The following is a 22271-nucleotide window of genomic DNA, read 5'->3' as shown; positions in this document are numbered from 1 at the left end:
CTGGGCAAGTCATTTCACTCCGTTTGTCTCAGCTTCCTCATCTGTAAAATGAGCTGGAGAAGGAAATGGCAAACCACTCCAGTATCTTTGCCAAGAAAACCCCAAATGGGGTCACAAAGAGTTGGTTTGTTGTTGTCCTTCATTCTCGAAGAGGACCAAAATGACATCATTAATTTAGAATCAAGTTACAGTGCGTCCAACTGTGGCTGATCAGACCCATAGGAGTCTAGAATGTTCTACCACAGGTAGTTCACGTGAACATTTGGGCTGGATTCTCTAGATTTACACATGTTGCATTTCTCTTGAGCTATTTCAATTCTGCCTTGCCCTTAGGGCACAGCACCTTCTTTGAGGCAGGCATGCCATGCTGGGCAGTCCTCTGCCAGTGTCTCCCAGGGCACGCAATCAGTCCCAGAGTTCTTCAGAGAGACCTTGAGAGTGTCCTTGTATCATTTCTTCTGATGAAGAGTTGGACACAAATGAAAAACAACTGAACAACGAAAGCCACTGAAAAGGTGATCATGTTCAAGTGTGTGCTACAACTGGCTCTTTGGGGGGAAACAATATACCTATGACACACTTTTCAGGTTTAATCTGCATTATTAACATTTTTTTCTATCACTTGCTTAAGCCTACAAATCAACAAAACAATAAATCAAGCCCTGATTTGTAGCATATAACTATTTCAAAGCTGTAAATACTCACGCTAAAATTTAACAATAGGCTCTCACCACTGGGTAAGAGCTGAGTCCAGCACACCCTTGCATGTGAATCTTATGCATAAGATTCCCTGAATGCAGGATGGCAGAAGAGCCACTAAGTTTCCATAATGCCATTTGTTTCAACAATCTGGCTAGCAGGTATTGTGGGGGTGAAAGACCAACACAAGCCCAACAACAAGCATGCTACCAGCATGCTGCAAAAGCCCAGGTTCTTTTGATCTGCTTTACTAAGGAAAGCAACGTTAAGGGGTTAACAAGCTTACTTTAATCCAGCATACAAATAACATTCACTTAGTTCAGGAGAAAAAACCAGCACGCTGAACTTCAGAGCAAAATACAAACAAATTACAAACATAGACAGACAGACGAAGTACAATTCATAGTTACCAACATCTAGGTTCAGCCCGGGAGCTCATAACAAGGGCTGGCGCAGAGTCACGAGAGCCACCACGGCTGTGGGTAAGAGCTCCAAAAAACAGAAAGCCAACCCCCGGTTTTATATCTTTTTCAGGGTCAAGGGTGAGTCACACCTGCGACTCACCCACCAGGCAACTTAAACCCACGTGGTCTAAAGGCCTCTGATGTCCCAAACATGTCACTCAAACTCCTGTGTAAACTAGGCCCTCCCCTGAGGCAAGGAGGTCACCAAGGACTCTCAATCTAATCAAGGAAACAAAGGCCAAGCTCTTCAAGGGCACTTGGTTGAACTGAGTGCTAAGAGTCCATTTTGTTTACCAACACACTCCTCACCTTGTTTCAGGATACATAATCTAATCAGCCATGGATCCTGGAACAGAATAGACCCATTATACATTGTGATCCAATTTGCAACATTATCATATCATTCACAGCAAAGCAAAACATATCATTCAGTGACATTCCCAAATATTTGTTTGCAATTCAAATGTCCACCCCTAGGTCAAAGCAAGTTAATCTCTTTGTACTCATAAAGTACTTCTGCCATTACATTCTGCTACATAAAGTACACTGCCATTGCAGGCTTTTTCCAGTACCCTCAGGCACAGGCATACTTTAGTTTGTAAAGTCCTAAAGCTAACAAACAAACAAATAGGGTTCTTCTTGGGGATGTCTCCATCTCCCCAAACTGCCAATGCAGGCTTCCACTTGGCATCCAAAGTCCCAATTTCAAGTAAAGGGTCCAAACACAGTTCTTTTGGGGTCTGTTCTCCCCATTATGTTTCAGTCCCCGGTTCCAAGTCCTGAGGGGCGACTGGGTGATAAAAGCCAACAGGGCGGGGTCCCTGGGGGTCCAAGGCACTTCCCCTACCCCAACAAAAACAAATCCACCCCTCCCTCCTGGGTCCCAAGAAGCCCAAGGGGGAGGCAGCAGAAAGGCACACTTAGTCCCTTGCTGCAAAGTTTCCATCTTGCCCCAGGGCTGAATTCCAAGCTCCTGGGTTCCAACTCCAGCTGGCCTCACCTGGCTTCTGCTGGAATGTAGGTGATTCTCCACCATTTTGCTCTTCTCATCAAAGTCAGCTTCAAGGCAGCTCAGCGCTTTCAGCTTTCTAAAGTTCCCATGCAGGAAGTCTTCGGCTCTGTCTGGATCAATATTTCGGCAGCTGCCGTCTGCTTCTTCTTTCTCCTCACCAGCCCCTCCTACCAAATCTGCAGCACAGTCCTCCCAGGCCAGATTTATCAACTTAAGCCCTCAGAAGAAGGGATTGTCTCCCAGGGCACCTGCTCTGGGCCCCTGGGAAACCACTCCCAGCACTTCCACCAGCCTGTTTTCCTTCAGGCCTTTGTTGCTCCTGAGGCTCCACAGAACCATAGCCACCCCAAGTACAAAGAGCAATCCAAACACTGGGAAACATTCAGCCACCCCAGTACCCCAAAACGCCATACTTTTCTTTTAAAATGCAGATCCTGACCACTACTATGCCATTTAAGAGTAACATTCTGTCTATTTTCCTCTAGGCTAAATTTTGGATTGAATGGTATTAAATGGTATTAAACCTATTGAGCAGAGCGGGGAGAGGGGGCGACCTTGCAAGTTGTTGCAAACCCTTGCAAGTGTGGAGGATGAATGGTAGGAATCCCGAAGTCATTGAGAATGCCTGAGCACACCCAATGGCACTGCACTTGGTTGGCAGCTCCAGTATAGTGCTACCTAGTGAACAAATTGTATCTTGCATTCCTTCACTGGATAAGAGACAGCCTGCTTTTCCCTAGGTTGCAAAAAACAGGGCAACGCTCTAGGGTCACGAGAGTTCATAGAAATGGTCAATGTAACAGAAGATTTATAAATAGTTTTATTATGTTTTGAAGATGTTACAAGAAAAAAGAGAAAGGGAGAGGATTTGCTGTTTTGTCTATTAGTCATGCTGGACTTTCCAGGACCCCATTTGGGGCTGTCTTGGCAAAAATCCTGGAGTGTTTGCCATTTCCTTCTCCAGCTCATTTGACAGGTGAGGAAACTGAGGCAAACAGGGTTGAGTGACTTGTCCAGGGTCATACAGCTAGGAAGTGTCTGAGGCCAGATTTGAGCTCAGGTCTTCCTGACTGCAGGCACAGCCACCTAGCTGCCAAAGGAGAGGATGCATTAAGAGAAAGTGGGAGAAAAGATGGGCAAAGTTGACAAGGTGCATAATCCAACTGTACAAATTGAATTATATTCAAGGAATGGAGGCAGGGTATCACTTGAACATCACTTTCATCTAGATTTTTTTTTAAAAGAGCAGAACACACACCTGCACAAGGAGTCTGGTGTAGAAATACATGCAATGCAACAGGAATACAGATAGAAACAGTAAAGTGGGAAAGGGGAATAGAAGAAGGAAGAAAGATTCAGGAAGGGATTAATCATCAATAAAACAAACCTTAAGCTTAGAGAGAAGATATGGGGGGTGGGGCAAAAAGAAAGAGTAATTGGGAGAAAAAAGTATAGAGAAGGAAAAAATGAGAATAGAATGGAAAGAAATAAACAATTAATTGTAATTTTGAATTTGAATAAGATGAGCTCACTAATAAAATAGAAGAGGTAAGGAGAGTGGAATAGAAAGCAAAATCCACCAATATGTTGTTTACAAGAAACATTCTTGAATTATAAAGACTCTAACAGAACTAAATAAGGGGTCTGAGTAAAACATGTTATACTTCACCTGGACACACAAAAAAAGCACTGGTAGAAATTATGGTTTCAGACAAGATTACAGCAAAAGTTGACTTTATTAAAAGACATAAAGAGGGAAACTACATTTTTGTCAAAAGGCAACATAGACAGTGAATTGATTTCAATGCTTAATATATATACACCATGTATATGAACTAAATGAACTATGAGGAAAAATAGACAATAAAACTGTAATAATGGAAGACCTCCATTTATCCCTATTCCCTAGACAAATCTATCCATAAATAAACAAAAAAGAAGTTAAAGATCTGAACAGAATGTTAGAATAGATTTGATAAACCTCTGGCAATTATTGAAAGAAATAAAAGGGAATATACATATTTTCCAGCTGTATATGACAAGTTTATAAACATTAATCATGTCTTAGGACATTAAAAATCTCACAAATTCAGAAAAGCAAAAGTATTATATACATCTTTTACTGACCACAATGTAATAAAAATTATATTAAAAAAGGGGTTCTACTAAATTTCTATTATGATACAGATATAGTCTTGGTGAAAAACAAGGGAGATTCAAAACAGAAAAAATATATGTGCATATACATATGTATGTATATATATGTACATAAGTCTATCTAATGAACAAAGATGCAAAAAATTTAAAATAAAATATTAGCAAAGAAAACAACATATCACAAAGATAACATATTCTGATGAGGGTGAATTTATAAGAGGGATTCAAAGCTGGTTCAATATTAGGAAAACCATAAAACTAACAATATTAATAACAAAATCAACAAAAATCAAATATAACATCAATAGATGTAGTAAAGGCTTTTGACAAAATACATCCATTTCTGTTAACAACTATAGAAAACATAGGAATAAATGGACCTTTCCCTAAAATGATAAACAGTTTATCTGTAAAGCCAAGAGTCACTATTATTTGTAATAGGGATAAACTAGAATCCTTCCCAGTAAAGTCAGAGGTGATACAAGAATGTCCATTGTTAGCATTTCTATTTGACACAATTCTAGAAATGTTGGTTCCAGGAAGAGGATGAGAAAAAGAATTTGAGGGATAAAGTGTAGGTAAAGAAGAAACAGAACTGTCACTTTTTTTGATATCTTTTTTTTAAAAGCAAATTTATTTATTTATTTTTAGTTTTCAACATTTACTTCCCTAAGTTTTTCATTTTCTCCACCTCTCTCCCCTCCCCCCTCCCCAAGATGGCATGCAATCCATACATATTATTCTTAAACATATTTTCACATTAGTCATGTTGTATAGAAGAATAAGAATGCATGGGAAGAACCATGAAAAAGAAAAAACAAAACAGAACAGAACAAAACAAAAAAAGAGAGCAAACAGTATACTTTGATCTGTATTCAGACTCCATAGTTCTTTTTTCTGGATGTGGATAGCATTTTCCAACATGAGTCTTTTGGAGTCGTTTTAGGTCTTTGCCTTGCTGAGAAGAGCTAAGTTTATCAAAGTCAGTCACTGCACAATATGGCTGTTACTGTATACAGTGTTCTCCTGGTTCTGCTCACTTCACTCAGCATCAGTTCATATAAGTCTTTCCAGGTTTTTCTGAAGTCTGCCTGCTCATCATTTCTTATAGCACCATAGCATTCCATTACATTCATATATGACAACTTGTTCAGCCATTCCCCAATTAGCGGACATTCACTCAATTTCCAGTTCTTGGACACCACAAAAAGGGCTGCTATAAATATTTTTGTACATGTAGGTCCTTTCCCCATTTTTATGATCTCTTTGGGATATAGGCCTAGAAGTGGTATTGCTGGGTCAAAGGGTATGCACATTTTTATAGCCCTTTGGGCATAAGAACTATCACTTTTCACAGAAGATATGGCATGTACTTAAAGAACTTATAAACTAAAAAATTAGGGCCAGTAGATGGTGCAATGGATAGAGTACTCAGCTTGGAATCAGAAAGACTCCTCTTTGTGAGTTCAAATCTGGCCTCAGACACCTACTAGCTGTGTGATCCTGGGCAAGTCACTTCACTCTGTTTGCCTCAGTTTTCTCATCTGTCAAATGATCTGGAGAAGGAAATGGCAAACCATTCCAATATCTTTGCCAAGAAAACCCCAAAAGCTGGACATGACTAAAATATCTCAACAAGAGCGATACCACCCAACAACAAAAACTAAAAATATTCATTGAAACAATAACTTCAGCAAACTTTCAGAATATACAATAAATTCACAGAAATCATTAAGATTTCTATAAAATACAAATAAAACCCAACAAGAAGAGATAGATTTAAAATTACTATAGAATGTATAAAGTGTTTGGGAATCTACTCTGCCCTCAAGGTACACATAAGAACTATATAATATAAATACAACCACAAACCACTATTTACAGACAAAGAGAGATCTAAATAATTGGGAAAATATGAATTGCTCATGGGGGAGATAAGCCAATATAATAAAAATGACAGAATTACCTAAAATAACTTACTTATTCAATGCCACACCAATCAAACTACCAAAAGATAACTTTTATGATGCTAGGAAAAATACAAATTATATCCATATGGAGGGAGGGAAAAGTTAAGAATCTCCAGAGAAATAACAAAAAGAAATGGAAAGGAAGGGGACCTAGCTGCATCAGATCTCAAACTATACTATAAAGGTAGAATTATTCAAGCTATTTGCTACTGGTTACAGAATAGGTTCATTAGTGGAACAGTTTACATAAATAATATGCAGAAGCAAACGTATGTAATAATTCAATATTCAATGTACGGGGATTGTTATTAAGTTGTTGTTAAGTCATGTCCAACCCTCATGACACCATGATCCACAGCACACCAATGCTGTCCATGAGGTTTTCTTGGCAGAGATACTGGAGTGGTTTTGCCATTTCCTTCTCCAGTAGATAAAGGCAAACAGAGGTTAAGCGACTTGACCAGGATAACACAGCTAGTGAGAGTCTGAGGTCAAATTTGAACTCAGGTATTCCTGACTCCAGGCCCAGAGCTTTATCCACTGAGTTGCTACTGAGATAAGGACTTACTACCTGACAAAAACAGCTGGGAAAATTGAACAGCAATCAGACAGAAATTAAACCAATAGCTCATACCTTCTACAAACATAACCTCCAAACGGTGACGTGGCCTAGATATAAAAGTTCATATCATAAACAAATGAGAGAAACATGGAAAAAATTACCTGTCAGATCTATGGATTGGTTGTTGTCCTTTGTGCCAGAAGAGGACCAAAATGATATCGCTGTGCTAGGGTCATGGTACAGTGTGTCTGACTGTGACTGACGTATGAATAGAGAAAAGTTCAGCAATACAGAAGAATATAGACAATAAAATGGATCATTTTTATTACATAATTTAAAATTTAAAAAGCTTTTACATTAAAAAGTTAAGATTAAAAGGAAAACAATTAACATGGAAAAAAAATCTTTGCAGTGTTTCTACTATATACAAGGAACCGATTTTAATTTAGAAGAAAAAAGAACATTCCCGAATTGATAAATGGCCTAAGGATATGAATAGACAGTTCTCAAGGTAAGAAACTCAGGCTATTTATAGCCACACACTACTAATCAGAGAAATGTAAATTAAAGCTGTTCTGAGATTCTACCTCACACCCATCAGAGTGGCAAAAAAAGGGGGGGAGATAATAAATATAGAAGTGGCTGTGGGAAAACATTGATGCATTGTTGGTAGACCTGTGAATAGGTGCTGTCGTGCTGTTGTTCAGTCGTATCTGACTCTTTGTGACCCCATTGGGGGTTTTCTTGGCAAAGATTTGCCATTTCCTTCTCTAGCATGTTTTGCAGATGAGGAAACTGAGGCAAACAGGGTTAAACAACTTGCCCAGGGTCACACAGCTAGGAAGTGTCTGAGGCCAGATTTGAACTCACAAAGAGGAGTCTTCTGTATTCCAGGCCCCGTGCTCTATCCACTGCAGCGCCCCCTAGCTGCCCTTGTGGAAGACTACTATTATGTTGATTTGAAAATGAGGTAGAAAGATTTACATGAACCGGTGTAGAGTGAAGGGAGCAGGAACAGAATAATTTATACTCTCACATCAGTGTTAGAGGAGCAATTTTAAGGATTTTTATAAACTGACAAAGAATGACATGAGCAGAACCACCAGGAGAACAATTTATACAATAACAACGCTGTAAAAATGAACAGTTTGGAAAGCCATAAGAATTATGGCCAAGACAACGATCATTCGTGATTCCAGAGGACCAATGATAAAACATGCTGTCTGTGTCAAAGAGGTGAGTGACTTAAAAGTGACTTAAAAGTGCAGAATGAGACAAAGACAGATTTTTGCATACATCAACTAAGGGAATTTGTTTTCCTTGATTGCATATTTGTTAGAAGAAATTTGCTTTTGTTTTATTTCTTTTAAATGGGTCTGGGGGATAGGATGGGGAGAGAATATATTTCTGTTTGGTTTTGTTTGATTTTAATAGAGATTATGGGAGGCTACAAATGTGAAATGTCTGCTGGCGCTTTCAGGTGGGCTCATTGTATTGTTAGCTTTACTTAACGGTTTTACTTTATAATGGAAGAAACATTTGTAAAGGAAAAACAAGACACATCGATAAAATACAATTTGAAAAACCAAAAAGGAAGCAGAACAATGAGCCAGATGGGATTGCTGTTGCTACCACAAGACACCGGGTGTCACCTGGGACACCCACCAAGTACACACCGAACCTGACAGCGTCACCTGTCAGTGCTAGCCCTCCTGTGCCTTATCCTCCTCTGTTCTCTTTCCTCTCTTCCTTCCAGAACTCATGTTCTCTTCATTAAGAAACTTCCCTTCTTGTTAGAGTTCTTTCTCTCATCCTCCTTCTATCTTCTTGCATTTGCAGGAACCTGGGTCCCCCTGTATCCCTGGTCTTTCTCTCCAGCATCTCATGCACCTTCCCTCTATTGCCAACACACTGGGCCAAGAGGAGAGGTAGATTTGCTCCTTCATTCTCCCTGCCACTCCCAGACTGTCCATCCACCATTATCAATCAGCATTTCTAAGGTTTGTTCCAGCCTGATAGACACCCTTATGCAGCTGTCATTTCTCTTTCCTTTCTCAAGGAATTCAAAGCTTCTCTTCCACCCCAAGACCTGCCCTTCAGCCTACAGATTGACATCTCCTCCTTGTTCACCAATATCTTTGACTCCCACAATCTGCACATTCCCAACAACTCAACAACAGGAACGGTCACATCCTCGATCCCCATCACTCCCAAGTGCTCCTCCTCCATCATCCATAATTCCCAAAGGCTTCTTGCTGTTTGGACCCTCCTGTGTGTACTGCCCTCCCTGTGTCTCTTTCTGACCCTGTTCTTCAGCTTTACCACAACCTCCATTCACTCTACCCTCTTTCTGGTTTCCCAGTCCATCATCTCTGTTCTGGTCTCAGCTTGTTTCATTCTAAACTCTCATCCTTTAATTAACCAGATTGACTTTATACTGTCCTCTATCCTTGAATCTTTTGTTCCCTTGTCCTTTCATTCCTCAAAACCCCAGCCTTGATTATTCCCATGATCCATCCCCTCTGCTCCTAGTTTGCTGATTGCAGACTGAAGAAGTTATACAGTCTTCCTTAGAAGATTGCTGCTACCACAGCATCTCAATAAGGAACACTATGTGCTACAGACCATTAAAAAAAAAAAGTTACACAATCTTGTTGACAGGGTCCACTATAAATTCGTTACATAATTCTAATTGGACCTTCACTACCTCATGAATATTGCCAAATATCTTACTCTTCCTTCTTTACATCCTTTCTTAGTGATGTCATTGGCTCCTGCAGATTCAACTCTCATCTCTGTGGAGATGGCTCCCAAATATATATATCTCCTCCTCCTCCTCCCTCCTGTACTCCAGTGGCCTTTCAGACATTACCACTAGGATGTCCTAGAAGCATCTCAGACTCAAAATGTCCGATACTTATTAGCTTTCTCCCTAATCTCATCCTTCCCCTTAACTTCCCCTACTTCTGGTTCAAGTCAGGCAGATTCCCAGTCTTGAAGGAAGCTCTAACTCTCCATCCTCACCTCTCCTTATATGTGATCATTGTCTCTTTTCTAGAATACCATAAAAAGCCGTTTCATTGGTCAGTTTTGTCTCCAATCTCTCCTCTTTCCAAATCATTCTCCACACCGATGCCAAGGTGATATTCATAAAGCATGGTTTTTTCTATGCCTTTTTCCTTAAGGGGCAGATGCTAGATGGCCCAGTGGTTAGAGTTCTGGGCCTGAAGACAGGAAGACCTGAGTTCACATCTGGCCTCAGACATTTACTAGCCATGTGACCTTGGGAAAGTCACTTGACCTCCATCCCCCTCAGTTTCTTCAACTGTAAAATGGGGATCATTTTAGCACCTTCCTCTCAGGGTTATCATGAGGATCGAATGAGATATTTGGAAATTGCTTAGCACAGTGCCTGGCACACAGTAGGTGCTTAATAAATGATAATAAATGATTCCATTCTTCCTTCCTTCTCAAGAAGCCATAGTGACTCCCTACTTCTACTAGCTCATGGGTGGCATTGAAAGCCTTTCCCAGTCTGGTTCACTGATTACACACTGACTCCCCCTCCCATAGTGGCCTAACTGCTGACTTGTTGTTCTCCACACATGACCTTCTATTGGCCTTTGCCCAAGCTGGCCTCCAGGCCTGGAGTGCTTTCCCCCTTCCTCTGTCAGATCCCCCAGCTCCCTTCAAGGATCAGCTCAAGCCACCTCCCACAAGATGCCTTCCCTTATTCCTCTGCACATTAGGGAATCAGGGATTCCTATCATTCCTCTAGACACTTCACACCAAAATCCATCCCAGTGGTAGAATATAAACTCCTCGAGGGCAGAGACTCTTTGATTTTTGTCTGTTTCCACAGGACTTAGCACTGTGTCTGGTATACAACATGTGCTTAATAAATACTTGTTGAATTTCATTGTAGAAAGATGTCCAAGAGATAACCCTCCCCTTGGAAGTCCTGCTGGGATCTGGCTGGGTTCAGTCCTGCTAGAAGTCAGTGGGTGCTTTGGCTGGGCTTCCACCAGGGACCTCTGGTTGAGCCAGCAGCAGTCCTATGAGCAGCAGCTACCATGGTCTCATGTAACAATGCCAGCTTTCCCTTGACGTGGAGCTGTGCCTCAGTCAGACAACATGTGGAAAGCTGCTCGGGGAGATTGGGTGACATGGCCCGTGTGTTTATCACCCCAAGGTCTCTTGATAACAGAGGTATAGAGGAAAAGAAATGAATGATGAGGACTAATCTCTGGACGCCATCCCACCCCTAAGTAGGGCAAGGCAGGGCCAGTGTGTGATTGGTGGGAGGAACATATAAGGAGATTGCAATTCTGAAGCAGGCTCCAATGCTACCTTGCGCCAACACCATGGCCTACCTGGGCCTCCTATCCTGTTTTGCCTTCATCAGCACCTCTTTAGGTAAGTGCTGGGGTCCCCTTTGGGAAACAGGAAGGGATATTTTCATGAGCAGGCTGTCCATTGACAGTAAGGGAGGGCTGTCTCCTGACCTGAAATATCTAGGAGAAAGGGGTAGGGCTGGAAGAAACTTTAAAGGTCATCTAGTCTTATCCCCTCACTTTTATAGAAGGGGAAACTGATTCCCAGAGGACCTAAGTGACCTACTCATGGTCACCAAGATTTGAACTCAGGTCCTCGGGACCCACATATGGTCCTCTTTCTCCTCAACTACAAAGCCTCTTAATACCAGCACCCCCCACGCCTCCCTGAAATCTACCAACGGACTTTGCAAAAATAGAAATCTGGCTAGAATCCCAGAATGAGCTTCTGTGGCATTTCCCCATAACCAGCACTTGACTGAGGCTTGGTCCAGGCTAGTGGTTATGTCCATGTTGAATATTCCATTGTTGAAACTCCTTCCACCAATGTGGTCCAACCATTCAGTCATAACTTAGCATCGACTAAGGCACTGGAAGATTAAGGGGCGTGCCCATGATCACACAGCTAGTATCTGTCAGAGGTAAGATCCGAACTGATTTTTTTAAACTTATTTGGATAGATTCCAAGTCCAGCGACACATACAAGCCAGTAACCAGGTAAGGGACATGGAGCCCTCTCACCAATCTTCAAGAGATTGGAAGAGGGAGATACATTGACCATGGACCTATTCCAGCCTTTTCTGCTGAATGGGGCAGGGTGGTGAATGCTGTGTGTGTGTGAGTGTTCATACACAATGGATGTGTGTGTGTGTGTGTGTGTGTGTGTGTAAGATTCTGGGGGAACAAAATTCTGTAGCAATTCTCTCTTCTCCTCCTCCTTTAGATAGAGGAAACCAAAACTGCTCAGTTAGAACCATTGGCTCAGGCTACCTCTGTCCCTGTTCCCCTGGGCCAACAGACAGGATGCCCCAACCTGGGCATGGCCTTGGTGGTCCCCCAGCCAAGGTCTTTAGGGGGAGAATTGGGTTGTCATAGTTCTCTGAAGGCTTCTCAGTAATCCCACGATCCCTCAGGTGAGACACTAACACACTTCTATGACTCAGAGGAGACAGCAACAGTATCCATAAATTAGCAAGTATTTTTTTAGAGCCTACTCTGTGCAAAGCATTGTGGGAGCTGCAAATAGAAGACAGTCCCTGCTCTCACATGGCTTGATCTAGTTGGGGAGATGAGACACGTGCGCACACACACACACACACACACACACACACAATACAGAGCAGTCTAAGATAGCATGACGGTAAGTTCTATGGGACATGAAAGAGAGAGGAATCACTGGTAGGCTTCATGGAGGAGATGGGTTTTGAAAGATGAATAGGATTCAGACAAAGAGTGTGTATAAATAAATTAATTGATTCAATAAACATTTCTCTCACTTTACATTGATAAGCCGGAGATCAGCCAGAGGATAACAGTTGTCCAGGGTCTTGAGTTAAGGGTCATATACAGATGGTTTGATGGGAGTGGGGATCTCTAGCTTGGAGAGCAGAAACCCAAGAGGGACACAAGAGTTGTCTTCAAATATTAGAAGAGTGGTCATGCAGCAGAGGGAGGGTAGAAGGAGAAGCAATGGGGAGAGGGTGCAAAGAGGGCAGCTAAAGCTTGACACAAGGAAACATTTCCTAGCAATGAGAGCTGTCCAAAAAGGACTCCTTAGAAGAGAGTGGGTTCCCCTTGCTGGAGGACTTTATCCCAAAGGCTAGATGACCATCCATCTGTTGATGTGAGGATTCTTTTTGCTATGGACTAGATGACTACTGAGGTCCCTTCTGGCTCTGAAATTCTAAGATTATGATTTTTTATGCACCGACCACATTCAGACCACTGAGCTTGGTAGTAGAAGATCTATAAAGTTGTCAGACATGGTGCCTGCCCTCATGGAGCTTATGTTCTAGTTAGGACATAAGACTCCAGAACATGGACAACTATAATGCAGATATTTGGATCCTGGGACCACAGATTTAGACCGAAAGGGACTTTGGAGGTATCCCTACCCCTTTACTCATTTTACAGATGAGAAAATGGAGGCCCGGAAAAGTCATCTGACATGATTACAGGGTTATAGATTTAGGGCTAAAGGAACCAGAGAGGTTGATTCCATTGATTCCAACTCTTACGGATGAGGAAAATGAGTCCCAAAGAGTCATACAACTAGTCTGAGGTTACATTGGAACCCAGTTTTTATTACATAGTGAATATTTCAGAGATGTGTGAAAAATGAACTTTTGAGATCTGAAAGGAAGCATCATTCTCCAGCAGAGGTGAGCTGGGCTGCCAAGCTCCCTAGCCCGGCTTGGGGCTCAGGGATTGTCAGCATCCTGAAGTTCCCCTTTTCCACACTATCTTGACATCTCCTCCAGGCTGTGGTGTCCCTGCCATTGAGCCTGTCCTGAGTGGCCTGGCTAGGATTGTCAATGGCGAAGATGCTGTCCCTGGCTCCTGGCCCTGGCAGGTGTCCATTCAGGTGAGAGTCTGGGCCCTGCTTCTTGGGTAGGGGTTATGTCCATGATAAGACCCTGAGGGCAGAATGATGGTCCTAGAACCAGAAAGCCTGAAGCTCAGGGGTGGGACAGACAGACTCTTTGACTACCCTAGTCCCTAAGCTCTTCCAGAGCCCCAGAGGCCTTGAGGTTTCACTGCTCTGTAGTGTCTGAAATGATGTAATGGTTTCCTCTGTCCTCTCTACTCCTAGGACAAAACCGGTTTCCATTTCTGTGGGGGATCAATCATTAGCGAATACTGGGTGGTCACTGCTGCCCATTGTGACGTCTGGTAAGGAGTGGGAAGAATTAACTTCCTTCCTGGGGTTGTAGAATCCCAGAGAATCAGTTAAGATATAAATTGAGACAATTCATAGATCCATTAAAGTAGCAGGATACCAAATAAATGTACAAAAATTATCAGCATTTCTCTACAGTAATAACAAACCCAGGATAATACAATAGAAAGAGAAATCTCATTCCAAATGAACAAAATATTGGGAACCAATCTACCAAGAACACTCAAAGACTTGTAGAAATACAGTTAGAAAATATTCCTTACAGAAATAAAAGGAGACAAATAATTGGAGGGATATTTATGGCTCTTGGTTGGGTTGTACCAATATTAATAAAAATGAGGATGTTACTTAAATTAGTGTATAGATTTAGGGCAACTAAAGGATTAGGACCATAGGGTAACACATGTAGAGCTAGAGGGGACCAAAGACATTATCGATGCCCAAGCCAACCACATACACTTTATAGTCAATGAAACTGAGTAAAGATCAGTTCAGATTCTCTTTCCATTGGGCCAACTTGCCTCTGGCTACCTTATGGAATCAGACAAAATAATAACCAAATTCATTTACAAGACCAAACAGTCCAGAATTTCCAGGAAAAATATGGGGGGGGGGGGAAGTAGAGACAAAGGAAGAATAGCACTTTCATCCTTGTGAAGATGTGGGAACAAGGGGGTGGCCTACAGAACATGCCCTACCCCCTTCAGAATGTGGTTCTTAATTGAATCACAAATGCATATACCAGATGAAGTCCAATGGTACTCCATATATGTATGGATATGCCCTATAGACAACCCTGTGCTATCTCGCTTCTGTGAGAGCAGGAAAGGTCTAGTTCTCTGTTCCCTCTATCATAGGCAATCGGACCTGGTGATTGCTGGTGAGTTTGACCAGGGCTCTGATGAGGAGGACATCCAAGTGCTGACGATCAGCCAGGTATGACCATGCTCAGAGGCTCCTAAAGGAGTGGGTGGGAGAAAAGCAATGACTAACTCTCCAGGCTTCCCCAGCCAAACCTCCAACTAGACCTAAATCTCTCTCTCTCTTTTTTATTAAGTTGATTTATTTATTTTTAGTTTTTAACATTCACTTCCATAAGTTTTAAATTTTCTCCCCTTCCTCCCTTCCCCCTCCCCCAGAGCATGCAATCCAATATAGGCTCTACATATACATTCTTATTAAACACATTTTCACAATCATCATGTTGTATAGAAGAATTAGCATGAATGGGAGTAACCATGAGAAAGAAAAACAAAACAAAAAAAGAAAATAGTCTGCTTCGATCTGCACTCACACTCCATATTTCTTTTTCTGGATACGGATGGCATTTTCCATCATGAGTCTTTTGGAATTGTTTTAGTAGACCTAGCTCTCTTGAAGGGATCAGGCTGCCATATTTGCCTCTGTTAATTTTCTAGCACACAATATATACTAACCAGACTCAGGGGCTCACAGATTTATAAGGACCATTAAATCCAATCCCCTCTTTCTTGAGATGAAGAAATGGAGTCCCAGAACATTTAAATGATTTGGTCAAGTCTCTTCCTCGTAGGCAGTAATTGGCAGAGCTGAGAGTCAAAGCCAAGACCCTTCACAATGTACCACACTCGATGGATAAATAAACATGTTCCTTGAGTCCAGTCACCCCAGTTGCAGACCCAGTGGGAGGTGGGGGGCAGAGAGTGGGGCCTGCCCCTGGGGGGCCCATAGTTAAGACTGGACTTCCTGGTGGAGTTTAAACACAGTACAGGAATTCAGAAAAGGAGGAAATAAGATTCTGAGAACCCAACAGGAAGAAGAGATGATTGGCTACTCCCCAAATCCTCTATATTTGGCCTTTGAAGAGTATTGTCCACTGTTGCAAAGGACAGAGGTCACTCCTCGATCTATCAGGCTCCCACTGATGCTGAGCCAACATTTCTGGGCCACTCACTGGTCAACCTAAGCACATTCCTGAGAGAGGCAGGGCAGAGAGCCAGCCTGGGATAGATGAGTTTGCCCTGAATGGTGGGGGTGAGGGGCGAGGTGGGAATGGGCTTTAGAGCAGGTGATGGGGTTAGCCAGAGCTCTGTTGGGAGCTGAGTTGTCAAGGATTTAGGGGGAGATTTGGATATATAGCACCTGACTCAAAGTTTGGGAATCATTGAAACTTAGGATCATAGATTTAGAGCTGAAAGGGTACTTAGGGGGCAGGGAATCTAACAGAGACAGTGACTTGCTTAGGGTCCCACATGCATAAGCTAGGAAACTCTCAAGGCAGGATTTGACCTCAGGCCTTCATTATTCTAGGCTGTCTCATGCCTGAAGTTCTGAGAATGCTGGTGACCAGCCTGCTGAACCCAGAAGGGTTAGAACTAGGAGTGTGCTGATAAATGTTTAACAATCAGCTCTCTAGGGGAACATTGCATGCAGTGCACACTTTTTAGAGTAATCTGCATTATGAACTTTTTGTCCATCACTTTATTGAGTCTAAACAATTAGCAAAACAATAAATCAAGCCCTCATTTGTAGCATTTGTCAATGTTCACACTAAAAATTTAACAATCAGCTCCCACAAGTCACACATCCTGGCTAAACTATCCCCGTTGCTCAAGCTAACAGGATACTGCCCAGTTTGTGCTTCAGGGACCTGAGTCACCTTGTCTGGGTCTTCATGTGGGTTCTCAAGGGCTGGAGTGGGGAAAGAAGAGGGGGAGCCAGTGCTTGGACACAGCCAGTGCTGGGGTGGGTGGGTTAGGGGACCAAAGATGTTCTATAGCCTCTCTCCTCCCTTGTTTAAGTAGAGAAGCTTTCCCAGAGCTCAGGGGCAGGGGCTTTCAGCTGGAGGATGAGCAGCTATAGGCCAAAGAATGAGCCCCCAAGCTGATAGCAGCTGAGTGTCCAGGCTGAAGGCATGGGGCCATATCCCCTGGAGTTTAACGGGAGCAGTTGCGGCCTAAACCTCTGGACCCCTGGCCCGATGGCCTGTGTGACCTGTGACCTTTCCAGGCCAGCTCAGGGGTGAATGTTCCACCTTCCTAAAGGACAGCATTTGGCAGGATCCCCAGAGGCATGGAGGCAGGAGTCATTCGTTGATTTATTCATTCAATGAGCATTTATCCAGAGCCTACAATCTGCCAGGACATGATGCCACACCTGGGGATACAAAAACAAATATTCAAGGGCTCAGTCCCTCAAACAGCTTCCATTCTATTAGAGGAAACACCGTCTACAGATAAATAGATTCAAAATATTTATGTTTAAATGTGTGCCCCTTTGAGGGTTCAGCAAACTTGTAAGAAGCAAGGAAAGAGACAATGAGACCGAAGGCTAATGCCCTTTCTGGTGGGATTGAAGCCTGGCACACTTCACTGAGTCTCTGTTAAGGATCTCATTTGCATATGAAAAGGTCAGTGAAAATGAACTAACTCCCAGGATGGACTGTCTTCGGTGCCTCTTTCCCACAGGAATTAATTTTCTTTTTTTTTTTTAACGTCTTCTCTTTTTAAAAAATTATTTATTTGGTATTTTATTCCCCTCCAAGTACATATAAAAACAATTTTTAACATTTGTGTTTAAAATTTTGAATTCCGAATCCTCTCCCTCCCTCCCCATCACCCTCATCGACAAGGCAAGCAATTAGATATAGGTTATACATGTGTAGCAGTTCATTTTTATAAACCAAAAGATTAGAGTATTTTTAAACTGAGCAAACCTGACTCCTAAAACTATTTGGACTGTATTGGGCAAATAGCCATTGCCTGGTGCTAACCTCACCTGCAGAGATGAAAATTTGGTAAATATACCAGATAATCGCCATAAGTTAGACTGAGATCTCTCACTGAACCAGGAAAATGTGCTGGTCTAAAATGGGGCACACACTTCCATATACAAAATAAATAAATAATGGGGGAGGAGAGCATTAGCTACTATGGCTATCAGGAAGAATGCAGTTTTTGAGCTGACTTGAGCTTGGAAGGAAATGTAGAATTCTAAGAGGTAGAGGTGAGGAAGGACATGGACTTTAAGAATGATGGAAGAAGCTAAGCTAGCACTTCAGGGGCCAGGATAGACCATAAAAAGCAGAAGGGAGGAGAGGGTGAGGGGGGCATCTCCTTTGCCATGTCCGTCTCTCCCATAGATCTTCCAGAATCCCAATTTCGACTACTCCACTACCAGCAATGACATCACTCTGATAAAGCTGGCCACGCCTGCCCAATTTTCAGACACTGTGTCCCCAGTCTGCCTTCCCAGCTCTACTGATGACTTCCCTGCGGGCTCTAACTGTGTCACCACCGGCTGGGGGCTGACCAAGTACACCAGTGAGTTTGGAGAGGGGAGAGAGGGCACCAAGGGGGGATCCTAGCTGAAGGTCTTGGCTGGAAGATACCAGACTGTCATTGCCTTCCTCTCCCTCAGGACTCCTGGAGTGGGGTAAGGCTCCGCCTACTGGGTAATGTCACTCTTGTCTTGGGGTTTTCCAGATAGCAAGACTCCCGACAAGCTCCAGCAAGCTGCTCTGCCCCTCCTGTCCAAGAGTCAGTGCTGGAAGTACTGGGGGAACATGGTCAAAGACAGCATGATCTGCGCTGGTGCCAGTGGTGTTTCCTCTTGCATGGTACCTGCCTCTTTTCCCCCATCACTCTCAAGACTTATAGGGGCTAGTCTTTAGAAGAGCCTTGGGGGTTGTGTACCCCTAGAACTAGGCTTAACTCTGCCTTACCCCCAGCTGTCTTCTGATCTTTACCTCAGTCCCAGCTCTCCATCTTTCCCTTTATTTGATCACTTAACAGGTATCTATTAAGTGCCTGTTATGTGCCCATTTCTCGGCTAGACATAGGGGGAGCACAGAGAGAGAAGGCACAGACCATGCCCTCAAAGAGCTTATGGAGAATGATTAAGTTTCTAGACAAAAATCAACAAGCATCATTAAGCACCATTATACCAGGCAGCTAAGTGGCAAGGTGGATAGAACACTCGGCCTGGAGTCAGGAAGACTCATCTCCCTGAGATCAAATCTGGCCTCACACACTTAGTAGTTGTGTGACCCTGGGCAAGTCACTTAGCCCTCTTGGCCTCAGTTTCCTCATTTGTCAGATGAACTGGGGAAGGAAAAAGCAAAATACTCCAGCATCTTTGCCAAGAAAACCCCAAATGGGGTCACAGACAGTTGAACATGACCAAAAGATGATTCAACAACAACAAAACTATGTGTCAGACAGGGTTTGAATCAAACTGGCTAGTCAAGGTGAACCTGACCTGGGGTGGTATCTGCATGAAAAGAGGATGTTTCTAAGGGATTCAAAGGCGGAGATGACAAGACTAGATAACAGATAGGATGTGTGAAGTGAGTGTGGGAAATCACCATTGGATGATGCCAGGGCTGTGACTCTGGGCATAGTGGGGCCCTCAACAGCAACAGGAAAGTTGAGAAGAAGGGAGACAGTCAAGCGACAAGAGACGTTCTGCTTTGGACCTGTTGAGATTGAGATGCTACGATCCGAGATGTTCAAAAGTTTCGATGCCGATCCGGAGCTCGGGAGAGGCTGGGGCTGGACATACAGATGTGGGAGGCCTCTGTATTTGAGATAATGATGAGAACCTTGAGAGCTGACACGATCAGAGAGCGTATGGGGAAAAGAGAAGAGGGCCCAGGACAGAGGCTCGGACAGTCAGTGAGTGTGACACGAATGAATAAACGGCAAAGGAGACCTAGGAAGGTCAATCAAACAGGGCTCCCTGGAAGAGGTGGGCCTTTGCATGAGAATTCAAGGCCAGAAAGCACTGGGGCAGAGGAGTGAGAAGGGCATTCTGGGGAGGGAACCAGAACAAGTAAAACAGTGAGGGCGCCCACCTCTGAGAATATCATGTAGAAGAGGTTAGACTATCCTGTAGACTTGAGAAGGAAGGAAGAAAACTGAGCATTTATTAAATGCCTACTATGTGCCAGGCACTGTGTTAAGTGCTTTAAAAACGGTGTCTCTTTGATCCTGACAACAGCCCTTTGAAGTAGGTGCTATCGTTATCCCCCTGAGGCAGACAGGTTATGTGACTTACCCAGGGTCACTCGGCTATGAAGTGAATGGGGTCAGCCTCAGCTCTCCCTGGCTCCAAGCCCAGAAGTCTATCCACTGAATCACATAGTTACCTGGGGAATCCTTGTGGCCTTGAGCAGGATGTTGTGATGAAAGTGGTATTTCAGGAAGATGAATCTGGCAGGAAGAGAAGGATGGATTAGAGGGCTGAGCCCTGGGGGCCAGTATAGGATTCTGGGGGGTAGATAATAAGGAGTGGGACTAGGGTCAGTACAGTAGGGATGGGTGGATTTGGGAGGCATTTCAAAGGAAGAAATAATGGGCCTGGGTCACAGTTTAGATGTAGGGAATGAAAGGCAGAGACAGAAAACCACAGAGAAAGAGAGATAGAGAGAGAGACTGAGGGGCAGCTAGGTGGCACAGTGAATAGAGCCCCAGCTCTGAGTTCAAATCCAACCTCAGATACTTATCAGCTGTGTGATCCTGGGGAAGTCACTTAATCATGATTGCCTCGGGCGGGGGAGAAAATAAACAAATGAGAGACTGAGAGAGAAGAGAACCTCTCCCACCTCTCATGTCACCCCTGTCGACCCTCCAGACTCTTCCCTCCAGCTCCAACCTTGCCTCTCTCTCCCCAGGACATTCCTTAATGGCTCAGCCCTTCTTCCTCCACCCTTTCACCCCTGTTGGTCTGTTTCTCCACCATCTTTACCCAGTCTTCTCCATCCCTCCTTCCTACTTCTGCCATCCAGAAAGCCACACCCAGAGCTCCCTTCTCTTTGTCCACAGGGTGACTCTGGTGGCCCACTGGTCTGCCAGAAGGCTGGTGCCTGGACCCTGGTTGGTATCGTCTCCTGGGGCAGTGATACCTGCTCCACCTCCAGCCCTGGCGTGTATGCCCGGGTGACAGAGCTCGTATCTTGGGTGCAGGAGATCCTAGCTGCCAACTGAGCTTCCTGCAGGGGCATGGTCCTGCATTTCCCATGTGACTGTGTGAGATTACAGTAAACTTCCTGGGTGGAAGAAGAGTTGTTTCTGATTCCTGCGTCTGTGCCTGGGAGGCAACAATCTGGCCTGTGGCTGGCCTTCTCTGGGGATTTCTCCCCCTTCCTTCTTCCCAGAGACCAGTCCTGGGGTGGTCCCTCCCCTGTACAGAGAATGCAGAGCAAGAGCTCTGGGTATTGGCCCCCACCTGGGGCCAGGGTTGAGTTAGGGAGCCCTTGGCTACATGCCTCCTGACCACCTCACATCCCCAAAGTTTCTTCTTCCCCGGGTTCTCTCCCTCACCCAAAGGCTCCCCCAAGCCCTGCTCAGGTCTAGGGAAAGGCTCTTCTTTTTCTCAGCTATCAGCTATGGGTTTGGGAAGGGTTCAAATGGGCAGCACCCACAGTACATAATAGCTAATTAAGTGGGGAGAGAGTGGGTATGTCATTTCCCAGTAGCCCCAGGGCCAATCAGGCTGAGGAGGGAAACTTGGAAGAGAAAAGTAGTTTTCTTTTAAAATAGATCTTTGTCGACATCTTTGGGTTTTCCATGACCGAGATTTCCCCTTATATCCCATCTCCTACCCCTTCCAGAGAGCCAGCCCCTGAAATAGAGGATTTTTTAAAAACAAAGAAAGAGAAGAAGGCCAGGGTTGGGGGTGGGGAGTATTTTTGTATGAATTTAGAATGAACCAATCAATACATGAAAAAACTCAAAGTATGCAATGTTCCACACTCATGCACCCAAACTCTGCAGAGGAGGGGTGGGAGAGCTGTCTGTTTGTATTTCTTCTTTGTGACCAAGCTGGTGAGAAAAGAAGTTTTTATTCACCCATTTATGGGCTCAGGTGCTAGCCATTGGGTGAAGTGACCAAGATACAATGAAAAAGAGAAACAGGTCCCACTATCCAAGAGCTCACATTCTCCTAGAGGGAAATATCATGTAGATAGACAGACAGATAGAAACACACACACATACACAGATGGTGGATGATGTTGGATGGCTAGACAGCAGGATGGGTGATGGAAGGCTAGATGGATGAACGGACAGACAGATCAATAGATGAGGGACAGACAGACCATTTATTTACCCCATACCAGGTCTTGTACTAAGTTCTGGGGGGTACAAATTGTTGTGTGTCCTTCGTTTTTGAAGAGGACCAGTGACATCATGGGT

General features: G+C 43.7%; 1 protein-coding gene across 2 annotated transcripts; it reads left to right on the top strand.

The window, feature by feature from the left end:
• The first annotated feature begins 11212 nt into the window (after window positions 1–11212).
• On the top strand, window positions 11213–21124 carry LOC118844442 (chymotrypsinogen B-like). Of its 2 annotated transcripts, none has more exons than XM_036752333.1 (7): window positions 11213–11280; window positions 13679–13782; window positions 14011–14090; window positions 14955–15033; window positions 18218–18398; window positions 18561–18694; window positions 20901–21124. In XM_036752333.1, the coding sequence occupies exons 1-7, from the start codon at window positions 11229–11231 to the stop codon at window positions 21060–21062; spliced, it is 792 nt and encodes a 263-aa protein (XP_036608228.1). In that variant the 5' UTR covers window positions 11213–11228; the 3' UTR covers window positions 21063–21124. The 2 variants fall into 2 exon arrangements, with proteins under 2 accessions (XP_036608228.1, XP_036608227.1); XM_036752332.1 differs by having other exon boundaries at window positions 11229–11280; window positions 18218–18402; window positions 18565–18694; window positions 20901–21062.
• Window positions 21125–22271: the final 1147 nt, after the last annotated feature.

The sequence above is a fragment of the Trichosurus vulpecula genome, chromosome 3 (assembly GCF_011100635.1).
Source record: "Trichosurus vulpecula isolate mTriVul1 chromosome 3, mTriVul1.pri, whole genome shotgun sequence".
NCBI lineage: Eukaryota > Metazoa > Chordata > Mammalia > Diprotodontia > Phalangeridae > Trichosurus > Trichosurus vulpecula.
This window is presented reverse-complemented; position numbering and strand designations above follow the sequence as displayed.